Source organism: Opisthocomus hoazin, chromosome 18, assembly GCF_030867145.1.
Source record: "Opisthocomus hoazin isolate bOpiHoa1 chromosome 18, bOpiHoa1.hap1, whole genome shotgun sequence".
In the NCBI taxonomy this organism is placed as follows: domain Eukaryota; kingdom Metazoa; phylum Chordata; class Aves; order Opisthocomiformes; family Opisthocomidae; genus Opisthocomus; species Opisthocomus hoazin.
The window spans coordinates 6,413,653-6,433,342 of record NC_134431.1 but is presented as its reverse complement, the minus strand read 5'-3'; the positions used below and the strand labels follow the sequence as shown (position 1 = coordinate 6,433,342).

The window sequence follows — 19,690 nt, the reverse complement described above, 5'->3', positions numbered from 1 at the left end:
GCTGGAGCGTGGCAGTGCCCGCCAGCCCTGCGGCCGGAGCTCCGGAGCCGGCCCCGCGCCTCGCTCTCTGCAGGTAACGCCGACTGACCTCCTCCGGGATGGCCGCGACTTTCCCTTCTCTTAACGAGGTCCTGAACCCATCTAGGAGAGGCAGAGGTTTTTGTGCAGGGCTCGTCTCTTGCTGCCAGGGACCTGGCTGGATCTTCAGAAAGCTGCTCCCCGGGAGTCTGACTCGGGGTCAGCTGCTGGAAGTAGGGAGGGTTGGGGTTCCAGCAGTGGGCTTGCTTCCCAGCAGTGGAGGAATCCAGAGAGGAGACAAGCAGCCTCCTTGCTCCTCCTGGAAATACGGTACTGGTGGAGAGGTTTCTTACATTAGCTGTGCCTCCCCCAGGAATCTTCCATCATGAGGAGCTTCCATAACCCTGCTTGCGTCTGCAGCCCCACGCAGGATCACCTCCCCGGGTGAGCACCCGTGGGGAGCAGCCACTAGTGTTTCTGACCCTGGGTAACGTCAGGAGCTGGCAGGTCAGCAGAGCTAGCTGGTGACCGACCGTGTGTGTGTCCCCATGTCCCTGAGCCACCTGCCCAGGGACGGGAGGCTTGGGCTGCACTGGGCTTGTGCAGCCAGCACCAGAGGGGTGAGGTTTGCACCAGAAATTTCGGGCTGTTTTCACTGCGTCTCTGCGGGCAGGCTGGGCCTGGTGAAGCTCAGGGGTGCTGTGTCCAGCACCCCCGAGCCCCTTGCCAGCAGGGCAGGGAGGGCTGTTTCTGCTGGGGAACAGAGACGGGCTGGGCAGGTTCCAGCGCAGAGCTGCTGCTCTTGCCCGGGGGCTCACGGGTCCTGATAACGCTCGGCCCAGCTGGGACTGGGCTGCCCGCTGCATCCCCTATGTACAGCTCTGCTGGAGACGCTCTCCGGCCGTGCCACCACCAGTTGCTTCCCAGGTTTTAAAAGTGAATAAAAAGGAGTGAAAACATGCACCCCACCCAGTGGAGCTGGAGTCGGCAGCTCTCAGGTATGGGGATGGAGCAGGGCAGAGGGGAGGCATTCCCAGGGACGCTTTTCCCACAAGCTTTCCTGACGAACCCAGTGCTTTGCCAGCAGCAAGGGGCCTGTTTTCAGGCTCTCTGAGCCGTCTCCAAGCTGCTAAACCCTGCTCAATCCGGCTGGGAAACTGCCCCTCTGTCCTTGTCCCTGCCAGGCTGGTCACACTCAGAGCTTGAGCAGGGGGTGGTGGCCCTGAGCACGCACCCTGCGCCAGACTGACTGCCCTGCAGAAGAAGAGGGGCACTCATCCCCCCAAACAGTTGGGTTTTTTTAAGAAAGTCTCTATAACGTAGGCTGTAATGTGCCCTGACGTTCTGCTGAGAGAGGAGAGGAGAGGAGAGGAGAGGAGAGGAGAGGAGAGGAGAGGAGAGGAGAGGAGAGGAAGCAGGAGAATTGCACCTTCCCTGAGGACAAGGCTGGCCAGCCGTGAGAAGAAGGGTCACTCTGAGTCAGGCAGCTTCCAACTTTGTGTTATTTATTCACTGAGACTGTGCCTACACTTAAAAAACACTTGGGAGCAACAAATCCTAGCCAACTAATTTAATGGTAGTAATAAGATCAAGCATTTATTCCTCTGAAGATGTAGAGACTTTAAAAGAGATCAGTAATACTCTGCCACGTTGTAGAAACAGAGGCACAGAAAGTTGCAAGAGTTGCTCAAATCCAGTTTAGCTGTCCTTTGGAATAAAAACCTGACCCCAAGCTGTCTCCCCTTGGCTCCTTTCACCAAAACAGGGGAAACTTCCCAACACCCATGTGGGACTCCTTGGCAAAATTAAGGTCAATGCCCAAGGCAGTGCCCTGGCTTTCTGAAGCTAAAAGAAAAAAAAATATACACAGAGAAAAAAAAATATTTTAAAGAATCCCACTGGTCACCAGTAGTCTATTTAGTATTTTTTGAATCCTCTTAAGATGTAGAAATAGGTTCTGACCTTTTAAAGAATATCCTTTCCCTATCCCGTTCCCTATCGCTATCCTTATCCTATTCCTCACCCAGCAGAAAAAACTGAGTAACCAAACATTTTAGGTCACCTTTCACTGCAGGTCAATGGAAACTTGCTTTGTACTCTCTAGGGAAATGCTGGTTTTAATCTTATCTGGACCCTTCCCTGCAATTTCCGATTGCTCAGGACTGTGTGATTCCACTTCGGTGATACTTTTATGATTATGGTTATGGATATTGCTAGATAAGGAAACTAAGATAGTACACCTTTCTCTATAAAATAGCATATATGCATATAGCATATGAATTATTATGAGGGGGGGTACTTCTCTACGTGTAGAGACAACGAGCTGGACACGTCCCACCCTGGAGAAGGTGCAAACGTGGCTTCCCCGGGCTGAGCGGCCCCACCGGGAGGGCCCCGGCTCAGCAGCCAGGGAGGACCACGCAGCCCTTGACCCCTGAGAGGGCTCGGGGAAGTGAAGGCAGCTTTCCTCCCTCAGGTGAAAAAGGAAAATATTTCCAAGCACAGGTAATGTCCGGAGGCTCGGAGCTGTGCCAGTGCAGCTGAAAAATCATCTTTCTGTCGTCATGTCTTGTTCCCACTTTGGCTGATTTTACCACCGTGGTCTGACCGAGCCCTGCCCAGGCAGGAGACATGCACAGAAAGGGTTAAATCACCTGCGAGCTGCTCATCACCTCTGCACCCAGGTCCAGCCAGAGGTTTTCCTGGCATAGCTGTGCTCTCTGGAGGGCAGGGAAACACCACCCCCGCACAGAAGACCATCAACACCGGCAAAAACCCAACACCGACACCAGCAGTTCTCCAGCTTCATTAGAAATGTTTAATTTTGTTTAGGTGCGGGTGGGTGCTGGGCAGGGGAACGGGCCAAGCCCAGCCCCAGTGAAAGGGGTGCATGGCCATGCCTGCAGCACCTGTAAGGACGTGTGCCCACGTGCCTATATAATATATGTGCCCTGCAAGTGCTTCCATGTCCAGCAGCCCCTTCAGCGTGGCATCGATGTGTCCTGTCGTGGCAAGGGGCAATAGCTGCTGCAGGCTGCTGCTGGACGTGGTCGCAGAGGTGTCAGGGCAGTGCGAGGAGGAATGTCTCACCTCTGGCATGTGGGGAGGGCTCCCACGGTGGGCAGCAGGCTGGAGGTTAGCCCTGCTCACCTCTACCTGTCCCACTCGTGTCCCCAACGGCATGCCCGGGACACCTCTCCAGGGACAGTCATGGGGGTCTCTACAGCTGCCTCAGGCACCTCGTGGCACCTGATGTTGAATCCCCAGGTGAAGACCTGCCCTGTGCTGGGGATTTACCGGGGGTCTGTGTGTCCCTGGGCTTCCAGGGAATGACTTCTCCTGTGCCAGGGAGCCATCGGTCCCAGGGCAGTCACCCTGGCACAGAGAGGACAAACGAAGCCTCAGCGTCTCAAAAGCATCCAACAACCAAATCCTTTCCCAAGAGCAAAATTCTGTGAATTTAACAGTTGTAGGGTAAATTTCTGCTGTTGTACAGAAGTCAAATAGCCAACCAGTACCACCCAGCTCTCTTCCAGTGCCCTCCTCCTGCCAGTCCCAAACCACTTCCTGGAGGAGTGCAAAGAGAGGGACATCGGACTGGTGGCAAAGCCCGGAGTGACCCGAGCACCTCGATCCCCGGCAGACCCAGTGCCGGTGGGTGCTGGTGAGCCGAGGGCCAGGGAGCCGGCCCCGCGTCCCAGAGCCGTGCCCGGCTGTCGGGCACCCCATGCTGCGCCCAAGGGCTTGTTTCTCCTCTCACTGCTGTGCCCTTTGCCTTCGCAGCTGGAGAAACCCCTGCATGCTCTGCTTCCCGAGGACGCCTGGCGCCGGCCGCTGAGCTCCTGCCCCAGCCGTGAGGAAAGGGGACTATTCTGGCTGGCTTTACATATGTGGCCGGGATGGAGCCCTCCTCCACCGCCCTAGGGAAGACGAAGGGTAATGCTCCTGGCTGGTACGGGCACTGACCCCCGGGGATGGTGAGGGCATGGAGGAGGCTTCACCACTGATGTCTCTGGCGGCTTTGGGCTCACCTGGCAGAGGACAGAGCCCCACTGCACGCCCCCCAGGCGGGCTCAGCCCGGCTCCCGCCATGGTCCAGCCTTGCTCACCCTTCCCAGCAAGGGCTGCACGGAGCCCAGCTCCCGGGGGACCAGTGCGGGGCCTAGGATGTGGTTGTGTGTAAGGACGTTGTGTCCAGTTCTGGGCTCCCGAGTTCAAGAAAGATGAGGAGCTACTGGAGAGGGTCCAGTGGAGGGCTATGAGGATGATGAGGGGACTGGAGTATCTCTCCTAGGAGGAAAGGCTGAGGGAGATGGGCTTGTTCAGCCTGGAGAAGAGAAGGCTGAGAGGGGACCTTAGAAATGCTTATAAATATCTTAAGGGTGGGTGTCAGGAGGACGGGGCCAGACTCTTTTCAGTGGTGCCCAGGGACAGGACAAGGGGCAATGGGCACAAACTGAGGCACAGGAAGTTCCACCTGAACATGAGGAAGAACTTCTTCCCTCTGAGGGTGACAGAGCACTGGAACAGGCTGCCCAGGGAGGTTGTGGAGTCTCCTTCTCTGGAGATATTCAAGACCTGCCTGGACACGGTCCTGTGCAGCCTGCTCTGGGTGACCCTGCTTGGGCAGGGGGTTGGACTGGATGACCCACAGAGGTCCCTTGCAATCCCTGCCATGCTGTGATTCTGTGAAGTTGGCTGAGCAAAAAATTCAGGCTTTGACCTGAGAGAGAACAATGTTACAAGGAACATGCTGCTTCCCCTCTCTCATCACGCATGGCAATGAGTGCGAAGCGTTTCAGGTGTTTTCATCCTGGTAGCTGTAGATTGGGGGAAGGGGCTTGTCCGCAGGGATCAGCCCCGCTGCTGCCCCGGGGAAGCTGGATTTTCTGCTGCTGCAGCTGCATACGGGAGATTTTATATGAAACGACAATGGAAACAAAAAGCAACTGTTTTATTTTTAATGAAGAGAGAGAGAAGACACCAGCCCTCCTCTAACGCCTCCTTTTGCTCAGAGCTTAGTCTCTGTTCCTTCAAATTACTCCGTGCCTCCAACACCAGGTTTTCCCTTCCGTGCGTGTTTATGTTTGCATTTAATACTGCTGCAAAGCACCGGTCTGGCTGCCCTGGGCTGCAGCCTCCCCAGGTCAGTGGAGGACACTGGAAGGAGCAGTTTCTTCTGGGTTTGACCTGAACCAAACGACAGTTTTGACCTTCCTCCAAACCACAGGACTGTGGACAGATTTCCAGCTTACTAACATGTAGAAAATAATTCTGAACACCTGAGATGCCGGCCTGGGTGTAATTGGCTCCTACCCATCACCTGCACCCCTCCCTCCCCATCCAGAACTACCACCCACACCTAAATTCTTACTCCTTGGGTGTATCTAGCAGGTGTCTCTTCATTTTTTGCAGCTGATCAGCTTTTCCTGCTCTCTTTAAAGGGCCGCAGGGAGGCAGCAGTAGTGGTGTGGTTGTTCTGAGAAGGTGGGGGTGTTTGTGGGTTAAATGAACTGCTGTAGGAAACAAAATTGTTCCCCTCTGAGTTTTAGGGAAGAGCCTTGGGATTCTGGTCTGCCAGGGCAGTCAACGGCAGGGTGGGCTGGTGTGAGGATGGGAAGTGCGGGGTATGAGGGGTCTCTGTGCTCGCTGGCTGTGGACTGCTTCTCATGCTTCAGGACACAGCCTCTGCTGGTAGATGTGCTCCCAGGTGCGTTTGCTTTGTTCTCTATTTTTGTGGGATTATTTTGTGCAGAATGCTGCAAGCTTTAGCCACCTGCTGCTTTTTTCCCAGCTCTGCATGTAGCTTTTCTCTAAAGTATGGAGGGTTGTTTGCCTGTGGGCTCCAGCTCACTCAGAGCCAGGGCTGTTTGGCTGGGGCTCCTGCTCTGGTTTGCAGTGTCCCTGGGGTGTAGGGGAAAGGGTCCTAAAGAGAAAACTGGACAAGCCAGGAGCTCTGCAGAGGGCAGCTAAGAAAGCTTCCCCAAGTGAACAAGCCCTTTAAAGTCTCTCCTATACTCTTCCTGGACTTGCTGTGTGCTGTCCTGTCTCAGTGGGAATGGAAGTGGAGCTCAGTGCTGGCCTGGAGGTGTCTCTTAGATCTGTAGTAGGGGAAAGCTTGAACTCTTTTTGTCTTTTTTTTTCTCCAGTAAAAGCATGTGTTTGCAGGAGTCCTCCCCACTTCCTCCTGTGCCCCTCCTCTCAGCTGAAACTGGGGCATCTTCCCCCTTATGCTGCACGCAGTCCCTGTGCCAGCTGAAAGCTGCCTTAGGTGCCCCTGTCTCCACCCTGCCCCTCCAGACCCCGTGCTGCTTCCAAACCCCCACCTGCTGCCCCAGTGCCAGCCTGCCAGGTCTCCCTGCCTCTCCATGCTGGCAGCTCGCCTTTTCTGGAGCGGGAGAGGACGAGGCACTTGCTCGGAGGGGCTTGCAATCTAGGTTAGGTAGGAAACGATGCCGAGAGCAGTGACATCAGGGAAGAGGGTGGGAGGCAGCTTGCAGATGACGAGTCTATGAGGTTGCCTCTCCGTGCAAGGTACGCGTTGCATTAGTAATGTGTTTGTAGCAAATAACGCTGGGCTAGCATGGGAATGTGGGTCACCGCTGGCAGAACTGTTGAAGGAAGAGGGAGCTGCAAGTGCTGAGAAGAAAACGTATGTTACCGAGGGATGTTTGGTGGGGGGAGATAAAGCTCCAGTAACTGCTCCAGCTTGTAAGTAGCAGCTTTATGTTGTGTGAGCGGGTGCCTGCTGCCTGAGGGATGCCTCTGGACTGGGCGCTGGGTTGGAATGGTCTTTGAAGAGGGAGGTGTGGGGTGCAGAGTTTCTGTTCCTGGTGTGTAACAGTCACACCATGTCAGGAAACTCCTTGACTAGCTTGCTGATGCTCTCTGTGGCCCTGGCCATGCCTTGGGCATCCCTGCTGCCGCAGCAGGCCCAGGGAGGGATGCAGCCGGGCATGTATAACCAAGGATTCCAGCGGATTTTCATGACCTATTTCTGATTCTGTTGTTCAGTGTGCGTGCACTCAGGGAATCTTTGTGCTTTAGGGGGAGTAGGGTTTGTTAGTGATAAGGAAAAGCTTGAGAGATTTAAACCAGAAACTAACCTGGCTTTAAAGGTGGGCTTGGGTTGGAGAAGGTGGCTCTGAGCCTGAATAAAGTGATACGGGATAGGGATTTACTCATCCTAAAAATGTGCATGGTGCTTCTAGTGCAGAAAGAGATTCTTGCCTCAGAGCAAGTACATTTAATGAAATAGCTTTGTTAGAAAACACTGCCCTTGGTCAGCAGGGACTTGTTGAGTAGCTTCACTTCCAGCAAAGCCGCAGTGGAGCAGAATGGGGCTGGTGGAGGGAAGCATTAATGAGCTGCCAGGCTGTGAGCCCTGGAAGAGCTGCACAGCCTTTGCTCAGCAGCGATGCTCCTGCCTAGCTGCAGGTTGTGGAGACCTTGCTAAAGCAGCCTTGTGCAAGCACCTCAGAGCAAGCTGGGAACTTGTCCCGCATCCTGTTCTGCCAGCAAACACCTCCAAGCCAGATGGGTGTGTTTCTGTGGCTTGCCCATGTGCTCCTCAAGATGCCCAAGCTGCGACATGTCCACCTGTGCCTGAGCTGTTATTTTCCCCCTGAGCCTGGGATCAGAATGTTGTCAGTGGCAGCAAGCTGGCCCTGGGGCTGAAACCAAGCTTGTGGAGATTCAGATTCGGAGGGAACAGGCTGCATCACCTGGTGGAGCCATATGTACGGAGTGGGAGCGAGGTGTTCAACTGCCTGGGTTTGGTTGGGTTGCTCTGGCGAGAGGTTCCTGGGCAGGGGGTGGGAGTCCCCACTCCTCTACCTGTTGCTGCCATTTGCACCTTGGGGCTTGTTCCACACACGCTGTTGTGCCCCTGGCCATCCCCTGTGCCGACCTCCTCCCTGGCACTGAGCCTTGAGCGAGCGCTGCCTGCTCCGAGGCAGCAGGGCTGACGTCCCGCTGCTGTGACCGTCATACCTGGCCGGTCCGTCTAGCAGCCTGGGGGACAGACGCAGCCCCCAGGCAGGCATTGGATGACCTTCAGTAGACCTCGGTGAGCCGGGGAGAGCCAGACTGTCAGGGAAATAAGGGCTATGCCCGGTGAGAGGCGGTGGGGATTGATTTGTCTGGGTCCTGCCTGCATGTTGTCCTTACTGGTGGGTGCCTGCTGGGACAAGCTCTCTTACCTGCTGCAGGGCACAGGACTGGACAAGGTCAGGGGCTCAGAGCAGCCTGATGTTGTAAGCTCATGCGCTGAATGGTTTGTGTGTCTAAATTCCTGTTTTCTCCCTGTCCATTCAGAAACTCTGGAACTGCAGCCTGGTTACTGGCTCCTTGTCAATCCGCAGGTCCCAGAACCGCCGGCAGTGCCCAGCTCAGTGGCTCTCTGGAGCGTGCAGGTCCTGCCCGCCAGATCCTAAAACCCGTGTGGGAAGGGCTCTGCAAACGAGCTTGTGTTTACTTCAAAGGCTCCTTTTTTAGGGGAGATGGGGGAATGTCTTTTTCTGTGAATGTTTTGATTCTTTCTCTTTCCCTCTAGCAGCAAAACTAGGGCTGAGCCAGGGAGTAAAATTGAGTCTTGGAATATTTTTGTTATCTGCTGCTAAGCAAAACAAGGAACTCCTCCACGCAGGTTGCTCTTCTCAGGCTCTTCTCTTGCTCAGCCCGTGCCAGGAGGAGCAGGCTCAGGACTTTGCCTCTCTGTGAAGTGAGAGGTGATGGTGATGATGGGTGGTGGCAACAACCTGGGTTGCTGAGCAGCAGGGATGCTCCATGGTGGGAATCCCAGCTTCTGGCACTGGCTGCGTGTCCTTGGGCAAGTCACTTGCTGCAACGAGTGTGTGCGCTGGCTTACCTCCTGCAGGGCCCTGAAAGGTTTCATTCATGTCCCTAATTACTCGCAGAGTCCTGAATGAAAGGGGTGGTGGATGTGCCAAGCGCGTGACGTGATGTGTCCCAGTACAACATAGTCCTTGTGAGCACTCTCCTTGTCCCTCCTGGGGAACCAGGGGTGGCTCAGGGAGCCTTGATGGTGGTGCTTCAGCTTGAGTTCCCTCTGCCATGGGAGAAGGTGCCTGTTTTGTGGCACTTAGCCCTGTCCTGTGAGCTATTGAGGGCTCCTGGCTGGGGTGGGAGGGGAGCTGTCCTGGTTCCTATAATTTCCTGGTTATTTTGGTATGTGGGTGGAAGGGGGAGGAGGGCAGCTGGGGAGAGAAGAGCAAGGTCAGTGAAGAACAAACGTGCCTCTGTGCGCTTGTGATCGCGCCGCCAGCTAATCGGCTTCGGCGTTCCAACTTTCCTCGCAGAACTCATCAAGCACGGCCGCGAGAGGATAGGACAAACCATCAAGGCCTCCGGCTCCCGGCTCTGCTCGTAGTGAGTACGAAAGCCCCCCCCGTGGGATGGGAGCCCTTTAAAAGCTCAGCCCGATGACCCCCGGGCTGGCTGGGCGGTGAATGGAGCTGGCTGGCACCGGGCAGATGTGGGCAGTCCCCGGGGACAGCCGCCAGCACCCGCTGCTGCCCGGCATCTCTGCCGTGGCCAGCTCGGCTGTGGAGGAGGGGGCTCGGGGATGGCCGCGGGTCTGTGCCCGGCTGCGCGTGGGGCTGGAGAGGGGGAGCACCCACAGGTGAGATCTGGGGGGGCTGGTGGGATCTTCGGGGCTTCCCTTTTTGGAAGGGGCAGGGCAGAGGGGGGCTGGAGGACAGGAGCCTCTGAGCCTCCCTGCAGTGTATGAGGGCTTGGTGGGGCTGAGGGGGAATGGACAAAGCTCTCCGGGGCAGCGGAGATGGGTACAGAGCTTTTTTTTTTCTGTCATCTCTAATTCTGGCTTTTGCAAGGAGTATGGGTGAACCCTTAAAACTAAGGGGAGAAATCCCTGGGGTGGCAGGACCTGTCCCTCCCCTGTGATGCTTGAGCAGGGGGGGTCTAAACCAACAAGTATTGTTCAAGTCCAACTTTGTCCAGCCCCAGCAGTGGCTGCACTGGGTAGATGAGAGCCCTCTGCTCTAATACCTCTGCTCACCAAGCCTGCCCCTCTTCCCCACAACGTCAACAGCCCCAAACTGCCCTGGTCTGCGCTGGCTGGGGGGAACAGCCCCTAGATGCGGGTGGCACAAGGTGGTCGGACCCACTGGGGGTCTCCTGGCCACCCTGCAGGGACACTCGCTGGGTTGCAGGGGGGTCCCGCAGCATCCCAGTGCGGTGGGGAGGGGGCTGTGTCTGCCTTGAAGGGGTAGGAGGGCTGCCACCTCACCTGGCCCTGCGGCTGTGTTGTTGCTAGAGCTGTGCTGGTCTTCATGTGTCAGTGCCCTGACTGGTTGCTGCCATTGCAAACCAAGGGCGAACTGTGGCATTTAATCTGCTCGTGCTTGTTCGATTCACTTGTGCACCCAGGAACCTTTGCCCCGCCCCCATCTCCTGTCAGCAGGCACCCACTGTCCCCTGCCTCCCCCAGCCCATGTGGACCCCCGTCCCTTGGGAGCGGCAGTGCTACCGAGGGGGTAGCTGGGGAACTCGGCTGAGGTCTCCTGCGATGGAGGAGAGCATGCCCTGGGGTCTGTGCTGGCAGGTTAATGGTGTGAAGATGTTTCTTTCTTGGATTTTGTTTTTCATATTGACTTGCTCTTCTTTACCCAAGTGCTGAACGAGTTGCTCTTTTAATGGATCGTTCCCGGAGCCCAGACAAAACCACCCAGGTGAGATCATGGCTCTGAGACAGCAAGTCCTCACCATTGGGATGAAGAGAAGGGCTGGTGCCTGTAGGAGAAAAGCAAGGAGGAGAGCCTGAGTTAGCTTGCTAGGAGTCTTACTGCTGTCTTGTCCCTGTGGATGATGCTGGGTGGAGTAAAAGGAGAGCTGAGAGGCCCTTATATGGCTTTTTGGGCAAGGCTTCCAGAGTCTGGGGAGGGGAAGATTCCTGGGGAGCAGGAAGAGGAGGAAGACTGTGTGTAGGCATGTACCCCCTTCTCATTGGGAAGAGGGCAGCTGTACCTCTGGTGCTGGGTGTGCATAAGGTCACTTCCAAGGCTCTGGACAGGGCAGTTTTGGGGCTTAATGGGAGTGGGCAGAGGGCTGCAGGGTTTGGGGGGGATGCTGATGTCCCGCTGCAGGAGTGCTCCTCTGTCTCAGAGCTGTGCACAGGGCTTCCTGCCTAGCACAGGCAGTGGGCAGTGCCTTGTTGTCTCAGTGCTGTGGTGAGCAGCTGAGCCACACAGTGCCCTTCTTCTGTGGTAGCATGGCAGGTCTTGAAAGCTTCAAATCAGGAGCCAAGCAGTCATAGTACCTTTTTTTTTTTCTGTGCAAGTATGGCATGAGGACTTCAGCACAGACTCTACCTTAGTACAGCCTCCAGCCTGGGGATGATACTGCTTTAATGCATAGCTCTGTTCTCCCTTTCCCCACCACCTAAAAGTTTGCCAAAGCATCCACTCTTTCCTCTGCTGATGGGTGTTTACCAATAGCTTTGTGCAAGCGATCCTTTATGGAGGAAAGGAAAGCACAACCTGCAGCAAGGTCCTTGTGACTAATGTTATTGTTATCCTCCCCAGCCTCCAACACCAACTGACACCATCAACCTCGGACCTTCTGCTAACCCAAAGTAAGCTCCCTTCAAACGCCAGGTAGGGTGCGGAGCATGCAGTGAACAGATCTGGCAGGGCAACGCAGTTGGTCCCTGTGTCTCACATGGGTGGTGTCTGCAAATGTCCTAACAGTTACATTACTTGGCCTTTAATACCACATGTATCACCAACTCAGCAGCTTTTGAGATGTTCAGCTATAGCTGGTCCCTGTTATCATGATAATTCTCTCCTGTCTCTGTCTGCAGCCTCTTGTCCCATCTCTTGAGAGGCATTAAGGGAAGATCTTCCTGATCACTGCTGCTCCCTGACTATCTTTCCCTCTAGAAATGGGGATAAACTGTGTCCCCTGTAAAGGTGCCATTTGGTCCCTGAGGGACGGCTCCTCCTCTCCTGGGTCCACTGACAGACGCAGTGCAAACTCCCTGCTTGTGACAGCTGGCTGGGAGCGAGGGTCACCCGGCCAGTGCCCTTTAATCCCTGTGACAAACACTCGTGTTTCCAAGAAGGATGCTGCTTTGATGGTAGTGTTGCTGTTGCATGTTTCTCTCCCAGAAACATTAACTTGCTTCATTCCTGTCCAACAGTGCCAAGCCAACAGACTTTGACTTCCTGAAGGTTATTGGCAAAGGAAGCTTTGGAAAAGTAAGTGGATTTGTACAGGTGGGTTGTAGCTCTTCAGGGACAGCTTGGAAAGAGACTTCCTCACTGAAGGAATTTCTAGCTGTGTCCTCTGTTTGCAACTCTCCTGAGGAGTTTGGCCTGAGTGGGACTGAGACCAGATGAGACCTGAGATATAATTTTCATAGTCCATTCTTTCTTTGAGCTGTCACGCAATCTAAGGACAGAAGCGTGAGGTGTTTTTATGCTCAGGGAGCTGATGGTGAGGAAGCAGTATTTGATTTAAAATAAGCCTCAGACTTGTTCATGTAGCAAGAGATCTCTAGACAAATCTGTGAGGTGTGAGATAAGAGATCCACTTTCAATGCGACTATCCCCAAATGCTACAAAACTACTTTCTATTGAGTGTGTAAGATGTATGTGGAGATGTTGTGTGCCTCTTCCTGGCAACAAGGAAGTGCTGGGAAGTCAGTGGGCTGGAGCTTGGTCTTTAAGACTTTGTACCTGACCATCTGAAGCTGTACTTTATGTATAATCACTCATAAGAGTATTGAGCTAACGAGGAAACACTAACCAAGTAGCAGAAGGTGAGAGACTCAAATCTATGAACAGGACTTTCTGTTGCAGGTTCTCCTGGCCAAACGCAAGTGTGATGGGACTTTTTATGCTGTGAAAGTCTTGCATAAGAAAACCATCCTAAAGAAAAAAGAGGTAGTGTATAAGCAGTCCTGGTAATGCGGCTGAGGTATCTTGTAGCTGAGGGAGCATTCGCATAGGCAAGTCACATGTTAAACATGGATTTCTTGGTGCCATGGGAAAATTGAGAAGAACTGAGATGAACTGGATTAGAGAGGAGAGTGGTTCCCTTTCTGGGGCTGGAGATGATCCCTTAGAAATCCTAGCTTCTACTTGTTTTCAGAACAGCAATGAGCCCATATGGCACACTGCACTGAACACTTGCCTGAAACTCTAATGCCTTGCCTACTTTTTGATAGCAAAACCACATCATGGCAGAGCGCAACGTGCTCCTGAAAAACGTCAAGCACCCCTTCCTTGTGGGACTCCATTACTCCTTCCAGACTTCGGAGAAGCTTTACTTTGTGCTTGACTACGTAAATGGGGGAGAGGTGAGTGCACATACAGGCTTTATTTTAATCCTCTGTGTGGTCCTTCCCAAACATGGTGCTATATTGCCTAAAACTCCTTCTTGTAAGACGACAATGATGTTGAAATGTAATGTTCTGTTGACTCCTGGCAAGGACCAGCTGGGAGTAGCTGGCATGCTACCTTGCCTGTAACTTGAGTGAAGATCTTGCTGGATACGACCTGTGCCAGCTGATTCCCAAGGCAAGGACACTAAGAAAAACATGTGCTAGGGGCACTTCAAAATCCTATGGAGAATATGGGAAATGCTGACGTTGGTGAGCTTTAGGCAAAACCAGCTCGTGGGCCAGATCTGGATTCCAGTCTAGTGCCTGGGGGATTCTGTTGCAGACTTCTTTTTCTGTCCTGGAGAAGCTCCTCTTTCTTCAGCTGTCTTTGTGCTGTCTGAAACTGGCTGGGAGATATTGTTAACCTGGATGTCTTGTCCAACCTAACCCCAACTCTTAGTGGGTTCAGCTCCATACATGTACCACTCTTCATGGCTGTGCTACAGCTATAATTGGCCTGTGGGTTGTAGCAAGCTAGAAAGCTTAACTAGATCAGCAGATGACCAGTTTTGGGGCAAGGAATTAAGTGAGGTGGTGACGTAAGAGGAGGGCAAATGAAACAATTTCTGGAAAGGTGTTTAGATTGCTGAAAGTCATTTGGTTTGGGCTGATTTGGTGCTGTTCACATGCTGCTTGTTGCAAGTCAATATTCACTTGAACAGCTGGCTTTCAGGCTTGCTCCAGATATCCTTCAGTTATTCAGAGAAGAAATGATGAAACTTATGATCCGTTTGTAGCTCTTCTTCCACTTGCAAAGGGAGCGCTGCTTCCGTGAACCCCGGGCCCGATTCTATGCTGCAGAAGTTGCCAGTGCAATTGGGTACCTGCATTCCTTAAACATCATCTACAGGTAAGGCACGTGTCCTGTCCTGCCAGGGAGAGCAAGGGCACCAAGGCTGCCCAGCCAGGCTGTGTGCTGTGCTGGGGAGGGAAAAGACTTTTTTTGGGGGCCGTGCAAAATGCAGGACTGGAGTAGCTGAAGAAGCTCCTACCCCAGACAAGACAATGTGCTGCTGGCATTTTACTCTGTGAGAGAGGTGCTGTCTGCACGGGACCTGATGGGCAATACATGTTCCCAGCCTGATAAAGGGAAGGAGAATGGTTGGATGAAAAAATCTAAAATAAACCTGGCACAAGAAGGAAGAAATTGCCTCAGTCCCAATTTATATATAGACATGCAGAGAAATGCAGGCTGAGATCTGATCCTGTGTGGGAGAAGTCTTTATATGCTTGCATACATTGTATGTTGATACCAAACAGTGATGGGAATCTGCACTTTGGGAAGGCCTTGGTGAACTAGATTGGGATGTTCTCCTAGCTCCTGTTCTTAGCTGATGCTGTTTCAGATCAGGCTTTTTCTAATAGCTGGACAAATCGGCTCAAACAGCACTTTTTGTCTTGCAGGGACTTAAAACCTGAGAACATCCTCCTGGATTGCCAGGTACATTCCCGGCTCACACTGCCCCTCCTTCCAGCTTTAAAAGCATTAGGACCATAAACAGAGGGCTACGGCTCTGCAAGCTGGGCTACAGCTCACTTCACTGCATGGATGTGTGTGTGTGCACCTCTGCATTTCTGTGCAGATCCTGCAAGAGGGAGCGAGCCTGCCCTCCGGAACTGTGGGCTTGGGGCCCTCTCAGCTCATTCCCAGGAGCTGGGACCTGGTTGGTGGGCAGCGATCAGGGATGTGAAGAGCAAGCCACTGCTGCTACTCTGGTGGTGACTGTTATCTAACTGGCTCTGGGATAAAGCAGTGCCAAAGCACGGCAGTGCTGGATCTCTTCATAGCTATGCAGTTGTAGACAAATTAAAAAAAATGCAGACTCTACTTTATCTATAAGCTCCTGTACTTGTACTATGGGATGTCCAGAAGGTGAGTGAGGGGAAGCTGGTGAACAGTGGGGAACTACAAGATAAGGAAGATGCAACATGAAGGCCAATGCTTGAAAATCCTGTCTCTTCTCTAGAAAGAGTGGGCCAAGCTGAAATATCTCTCTCTTCTTTAGGGACATATAATATTGACAGACTTTGGACTCTGCAAAGAAGGAATGGAGCAAGAGGAGACAACAACTACTTTTTGTGGCACTCCTGAGGTACAGCATGTGCTGGGGTTTTGCTGCAACCTGAGGGCTGAAAGCCTTCAGAGACTTAACTGCTCCAGGTCTGTCTTGCGTGCGTGCTCAGCATCTCAAGATATGGGCTCTGTGAATTAGACCATCTCGGGCTGTCTGAGGTCATCAGCCTGAAGTTGGAGTTGAGATAAGGCCTTCCCTACTCAGCAGAGACAGTTTTACCTGTAACAGCTGATTAGTACTCTAAACATGCTGTGCTATTAGAGGCAGGGATCCCGGCACTCGGAAATGGCCAGTCTTGTGAAGCTGGGACTGCTGCAGGTGGCTGTGGAGACAACCTTGACCCTGGGAGCCTGTGAGCGGGCTGTTTACCTGCTCTGATACCCTGGAGCCGCAGAACAGGGAGCCTGCTGGTACCGACGTACCCAGGACCTCGCTGTGCCCTGCACAGTCCTTGGGGCACAGGAGCTGCAAAACGCCCTGTGCAGAGGAGGGCAGCAGGCTCTCCTCAGGACTGCGAACACTGCTCAGAGGGAAGGAAATGCTTGTTCTCCAACACACCTCAGATAAGTTTTAGCAAAACTTACGGCTTCTTGGAGGTTGTTTTTTTTCCTGCTTCTTGTTGAGCTGGGGAATTTGGTAGCACTCAGGCCTAGGTAATACACGTGTCCTGCTGCCCTTCCTCAGGCAGCTTGAAGAAGGGTCTGTGAGCAAGATACCGCTCAGTATTCAAGCTCGGTAGGAGCGGGCAGGAATTTCCTGGTGGTATCCCTCAGCTGTCAGTGGGGACCCACTTGTGCAATAGTACAGCACACACCATGCAGGAACATTTGAGCTTTGTTTTGTGGTTTTTGGTGTGCTGTGGGTTGTTTTTCCTGCCATAGGTAGGGAGCCTGATAATACATGGAGATAATCCTGTGTCAGACCAGGCTTGATGTGCCGCTTGCTCTGTGGGCTGCTTGAATTTTTGGCTATTGCTTGTCGGTGGTGGTTATTGGTGATTTTCATGCTTCGGACAGACTTACTGGGACTGAGAACTGCAGTTTTCTCAAAGCCACAGGAGCCTCTTAGAGGTGTAACGTGGCACTGCAGGACAGGTTTGCTGGTGAGTTGTGGTGGGTGGCAAATCCTTGTGCAAGTCCTCTGGAGGAAGAGAACCTTCTGTAGCCCAGAAAAACCACTTTGGGGGTTTTGGTAGCTGTCTTTCAAACCCATTGCTCTGAAGCAAGTGGGGAGTCTATCAAAGTATAGTAGGAACTGCATCTGTGTGCTTCCTAATGCGTTTGCTCAGCTTGAACTACAGCCAGGTTTGCATACTTACGAGGGCAAAGCCCTTCCTTTATCATTTGACTCCAAATATATACTTCTGATTCTTCCCAGTACCTGGCTCCTGAGGTGCTGAAGAAGCAGCCCTATGACAGGACAGTAGACTGGTGGTGCCTAGGAGCTGTCCTCTACGAAATGCTGTTTGGACTGGTATGTTTGGAAGCGGTCTGTTTTACTTTACATGGTGAAGAACTTATCTTCAAAAGCTGTGGTGCGAGGTTGGTCTGGTGTTCACATAGTATCTGACCCAGACAACAGAATCCTGAATTAGATGACCTGGCTCAATATGCCATTGCCCTTTTGCGCAGAGATATGGCAGGTCTCCCTCATCTGCACACTGCAGGACTCGTTTTGACCTGCAATGTGTGGTTCCTTATGGTAGCTCATGTTTTACCTGGCTGCTTCTCCTCTCTTTCAAATTAGCCTCCTTTTTACAGCCGGGATGTGTCTCAGATGTATGACAACATTCTGCACAAGCCACTCCAGATTCAAGGAAGCAAGACTGTGGCAGCTTGTGACATCCTCCAGGGACTTCTCCACAAGGACCAGAAGAGGAGGCTGGGTGCCAAGACAGACTTTGTAGGTTGCCTCCATTAGCATCAGGAGGGAGGGTGGATAGGAAACCTTTCTGTTCTGAGCCTTTCTTTCAAGACAACAGCACTGCCTTGGAGAAAGCCTTCCATGCATGTGGATGTCTCTCCAGCCCCCTAAAGGGGACATATGGGGTTGACTTGGATTTCCAAAGGGGAACACTATGCTTCAAGGTGTGGTAGCAAGCTAGGACACCAATATGTGTTGGTGTCATCTCCCTTCAAGGGATTACTGGACCGTGACCCTCATGTATTAAGCATTTGCTACGTGGGCCCTACACACATACGTGGTAGCTCCAAGTCTTGCTTCAACCACTTAATGTTATGAAACCAGCTGGCAGGTGCTGGAAAAGGAGGTTGGCAGAAGACTCACTTTTTTCCCCCCACTTTCTATGCAGCTTGAGATAAAGAGCCACATATTCTTCAGCCCAATAAACTGGGATGACTTGTACCACAAGAGGATCACTCCTCCCTTTAACCCCAATGTGGTAAGTGGGTATTTCTGTTGGTATCTGTTGCACGGTGGTACAGAAGGAATCCTCTCCAGACGTCTTATGCTGACACCAAGGGGTGCTGAAGCGCAGGTTAGGAACCGCAAACGCAGTGGTGAGGATGCTTTTGGAAGAGCAGCTGTGTTAGCGTGTCTGAACGCAAGCGGGTGGTTGGGGTCTGCTCACTTGAAGTGATTGTGTGCCTCTCTGCTCCTTGGCTTAGGCTGGTCCTGCTGATCTGCGACACTTTGACCCAGAGTTCACCCAAGAAGCGATCTCCACCTCCATCACCCACACGCCTGACCTAGCAGCCAGCAGCTCCAGTGCCTCAGATGCATTTTTAGGATTTTCTTATGCACCAGCTGAAGAGGGCATCTAGGTTTTACAAAGGCTTTGAGACGCCAGATTTTAACTGAATGGGTTTTATGTTTGGGGGTGTGGTGTTTTTTTTTTTTTTTAAAGGATTGGTACTGTCCTTTTGCTTATGGTTTAAGGAAATTGGGACTAATACACTCACTGGCTGGGATGAAACAGAGCTCTTAACTTTTGCTGTTTGGTGGATTTCCCTCTAAATGACTGTTCCCCTGGCAAGGAAAGTGGAACACTGATTATTATTTTTCCCACCAGTGTGTCTTGTGCTACTTGGCAGAATCATATTCACTCTGTGGTTGTATTTATGGTTGAGGTTTGTGTGCCATTATTCACACCAACAGCCATGTTCCTCTCACTGGTCACTTTTTTTATGTGGAGCTAACTCTGCCCAGCTCTGGCCAACTGCTTTGCCTGCCCCCCCGCCCCCCCCCCATAGAGGGAAACTCTTCACACTACCAAGAGCAGTGGCTTCCTTCTTTTAAGTGCACTGTGCTAGTGAAGCCACTCATCGTGGACTGAGCTGGGCTTGGAAACTGTTCATCAGTTCTTGCTCCAAAGGTAGCTGCAGGGCTGTAAATCCTTTCAAGGTGGGTGGATCGTCTCCGGTCCAGGAGTGGGATGCTGCTGAAGAAACAAGGGGGCTGTTATGGGGGAGCCACTGTGGTTTGTGTGGAAAACTCCAGGTAAAACGGGTGGGGAAGAGGTTGGCTTGGCTGGCGAAGTAAAAACAACCTGCTGGCCAAAGGCTGGGTGGGGTGGGGGGGTTCCTGCACAGCACCTGCTGGACTGGCCTGGGGCACAGCCACGCTGCTGCACTGAGCACGAGGGGAGCCCCAGCCTGCTCCCGCTGCAGAACAGTTATTTATTCTGCCTTAATTTAAATGCTGGTATGCTCACTGAATGTCACGTCCCACTTCTTTTTTTTGTTTTAAGTCTGTTTGTTCTGTGGCTGGGGGGAGGAGAAGGGGAGCTGAGAGCTTCTAACTGCACCACGGGGATAAACCAAGGCCTTTCTAGCCATTGTATGATGACGCTCACTCTGGAGCTATTTCTCTTTTAATTGAACTGTCTTGTACATGCTGAAGTCATAAATATGAGATGGTTTATATTAAAGTGAATATGTCCATGTGCTTCCATTGCTGGGCGGTGTAGGGGAGAGGGGTGGGGGGAGGATTCCTACTGTGCCCGAGAGCGGTGAGCACCAGCGCCCCGTGAAGAAAGTCCTAGAAACTTTTCTTTAATGTAAAGAAAAAAGCCTCTACTTTAGGCTAATAGACCTGGCATGCCTCCTTCAGGTTAACGGAACGATTCGATGGGGATCATTGCTCTTATCTAGGCCTCGGGCCCACGGATCTGTCCGGGAGGGGGGGGGGCCTGCCCGGTGCCGCTGGCAGG

General features: G+C 52.8%; 1 protein-coding gene across 4 annotated transcripts; it reads left to right on the top strand.

The window, feature by feature from the left end:
• On the top strand, positions 1-19,374 carry SGK2 (serum/glucocorticoid regulated kinase 2). 4 transcript variants are annotated; one of them, XM_075438593.1, is made up of 15 exons: positions 1-73; positions 3,802-3,954; positions 9,339-9,408; positions 10,673-10,730; positions 11,583-11,632; positions 12,200-12,257; positions 12,861-12,944; positions 13,229-13,360; positions 14,182-14,294; positions 14,849-14,885; positions 15,451-15,537; positions 16,897-16,992; positions 17,266-17,421; positions 17,831-17,920; positions 18,147-19,374. In XM_075438593.1, exons 2-15 carry the CDS (start codon positions 3,918-3,920, stop codon positions 18,300-18,302), a joined length of 1,224 nt encoding a protein of 407 aa, XP_075294708.1. In that variant the 5' UTR covers positions 1-73; positions 3,802-3,917; the 3' UTR covers positions 18,303-19,374. The 4 variants fall into 4 exon arrangements, with proteins under 4 accessions (XP_075294708.1, XP_009941028.2, XP_075294709.1 ...); XM_009942726.2 differs by lacking the exon at positions 1-73 and having other exon boundaries at positions 3,916-3,970; XM_075438594.1 differs by lacking the exons at positions 1-73; positions 3,802-3,954 and adding an exon at positions 5,527-5,728.
• Positions 19,375-19,690: the final 316 nt, after the last annotated feature.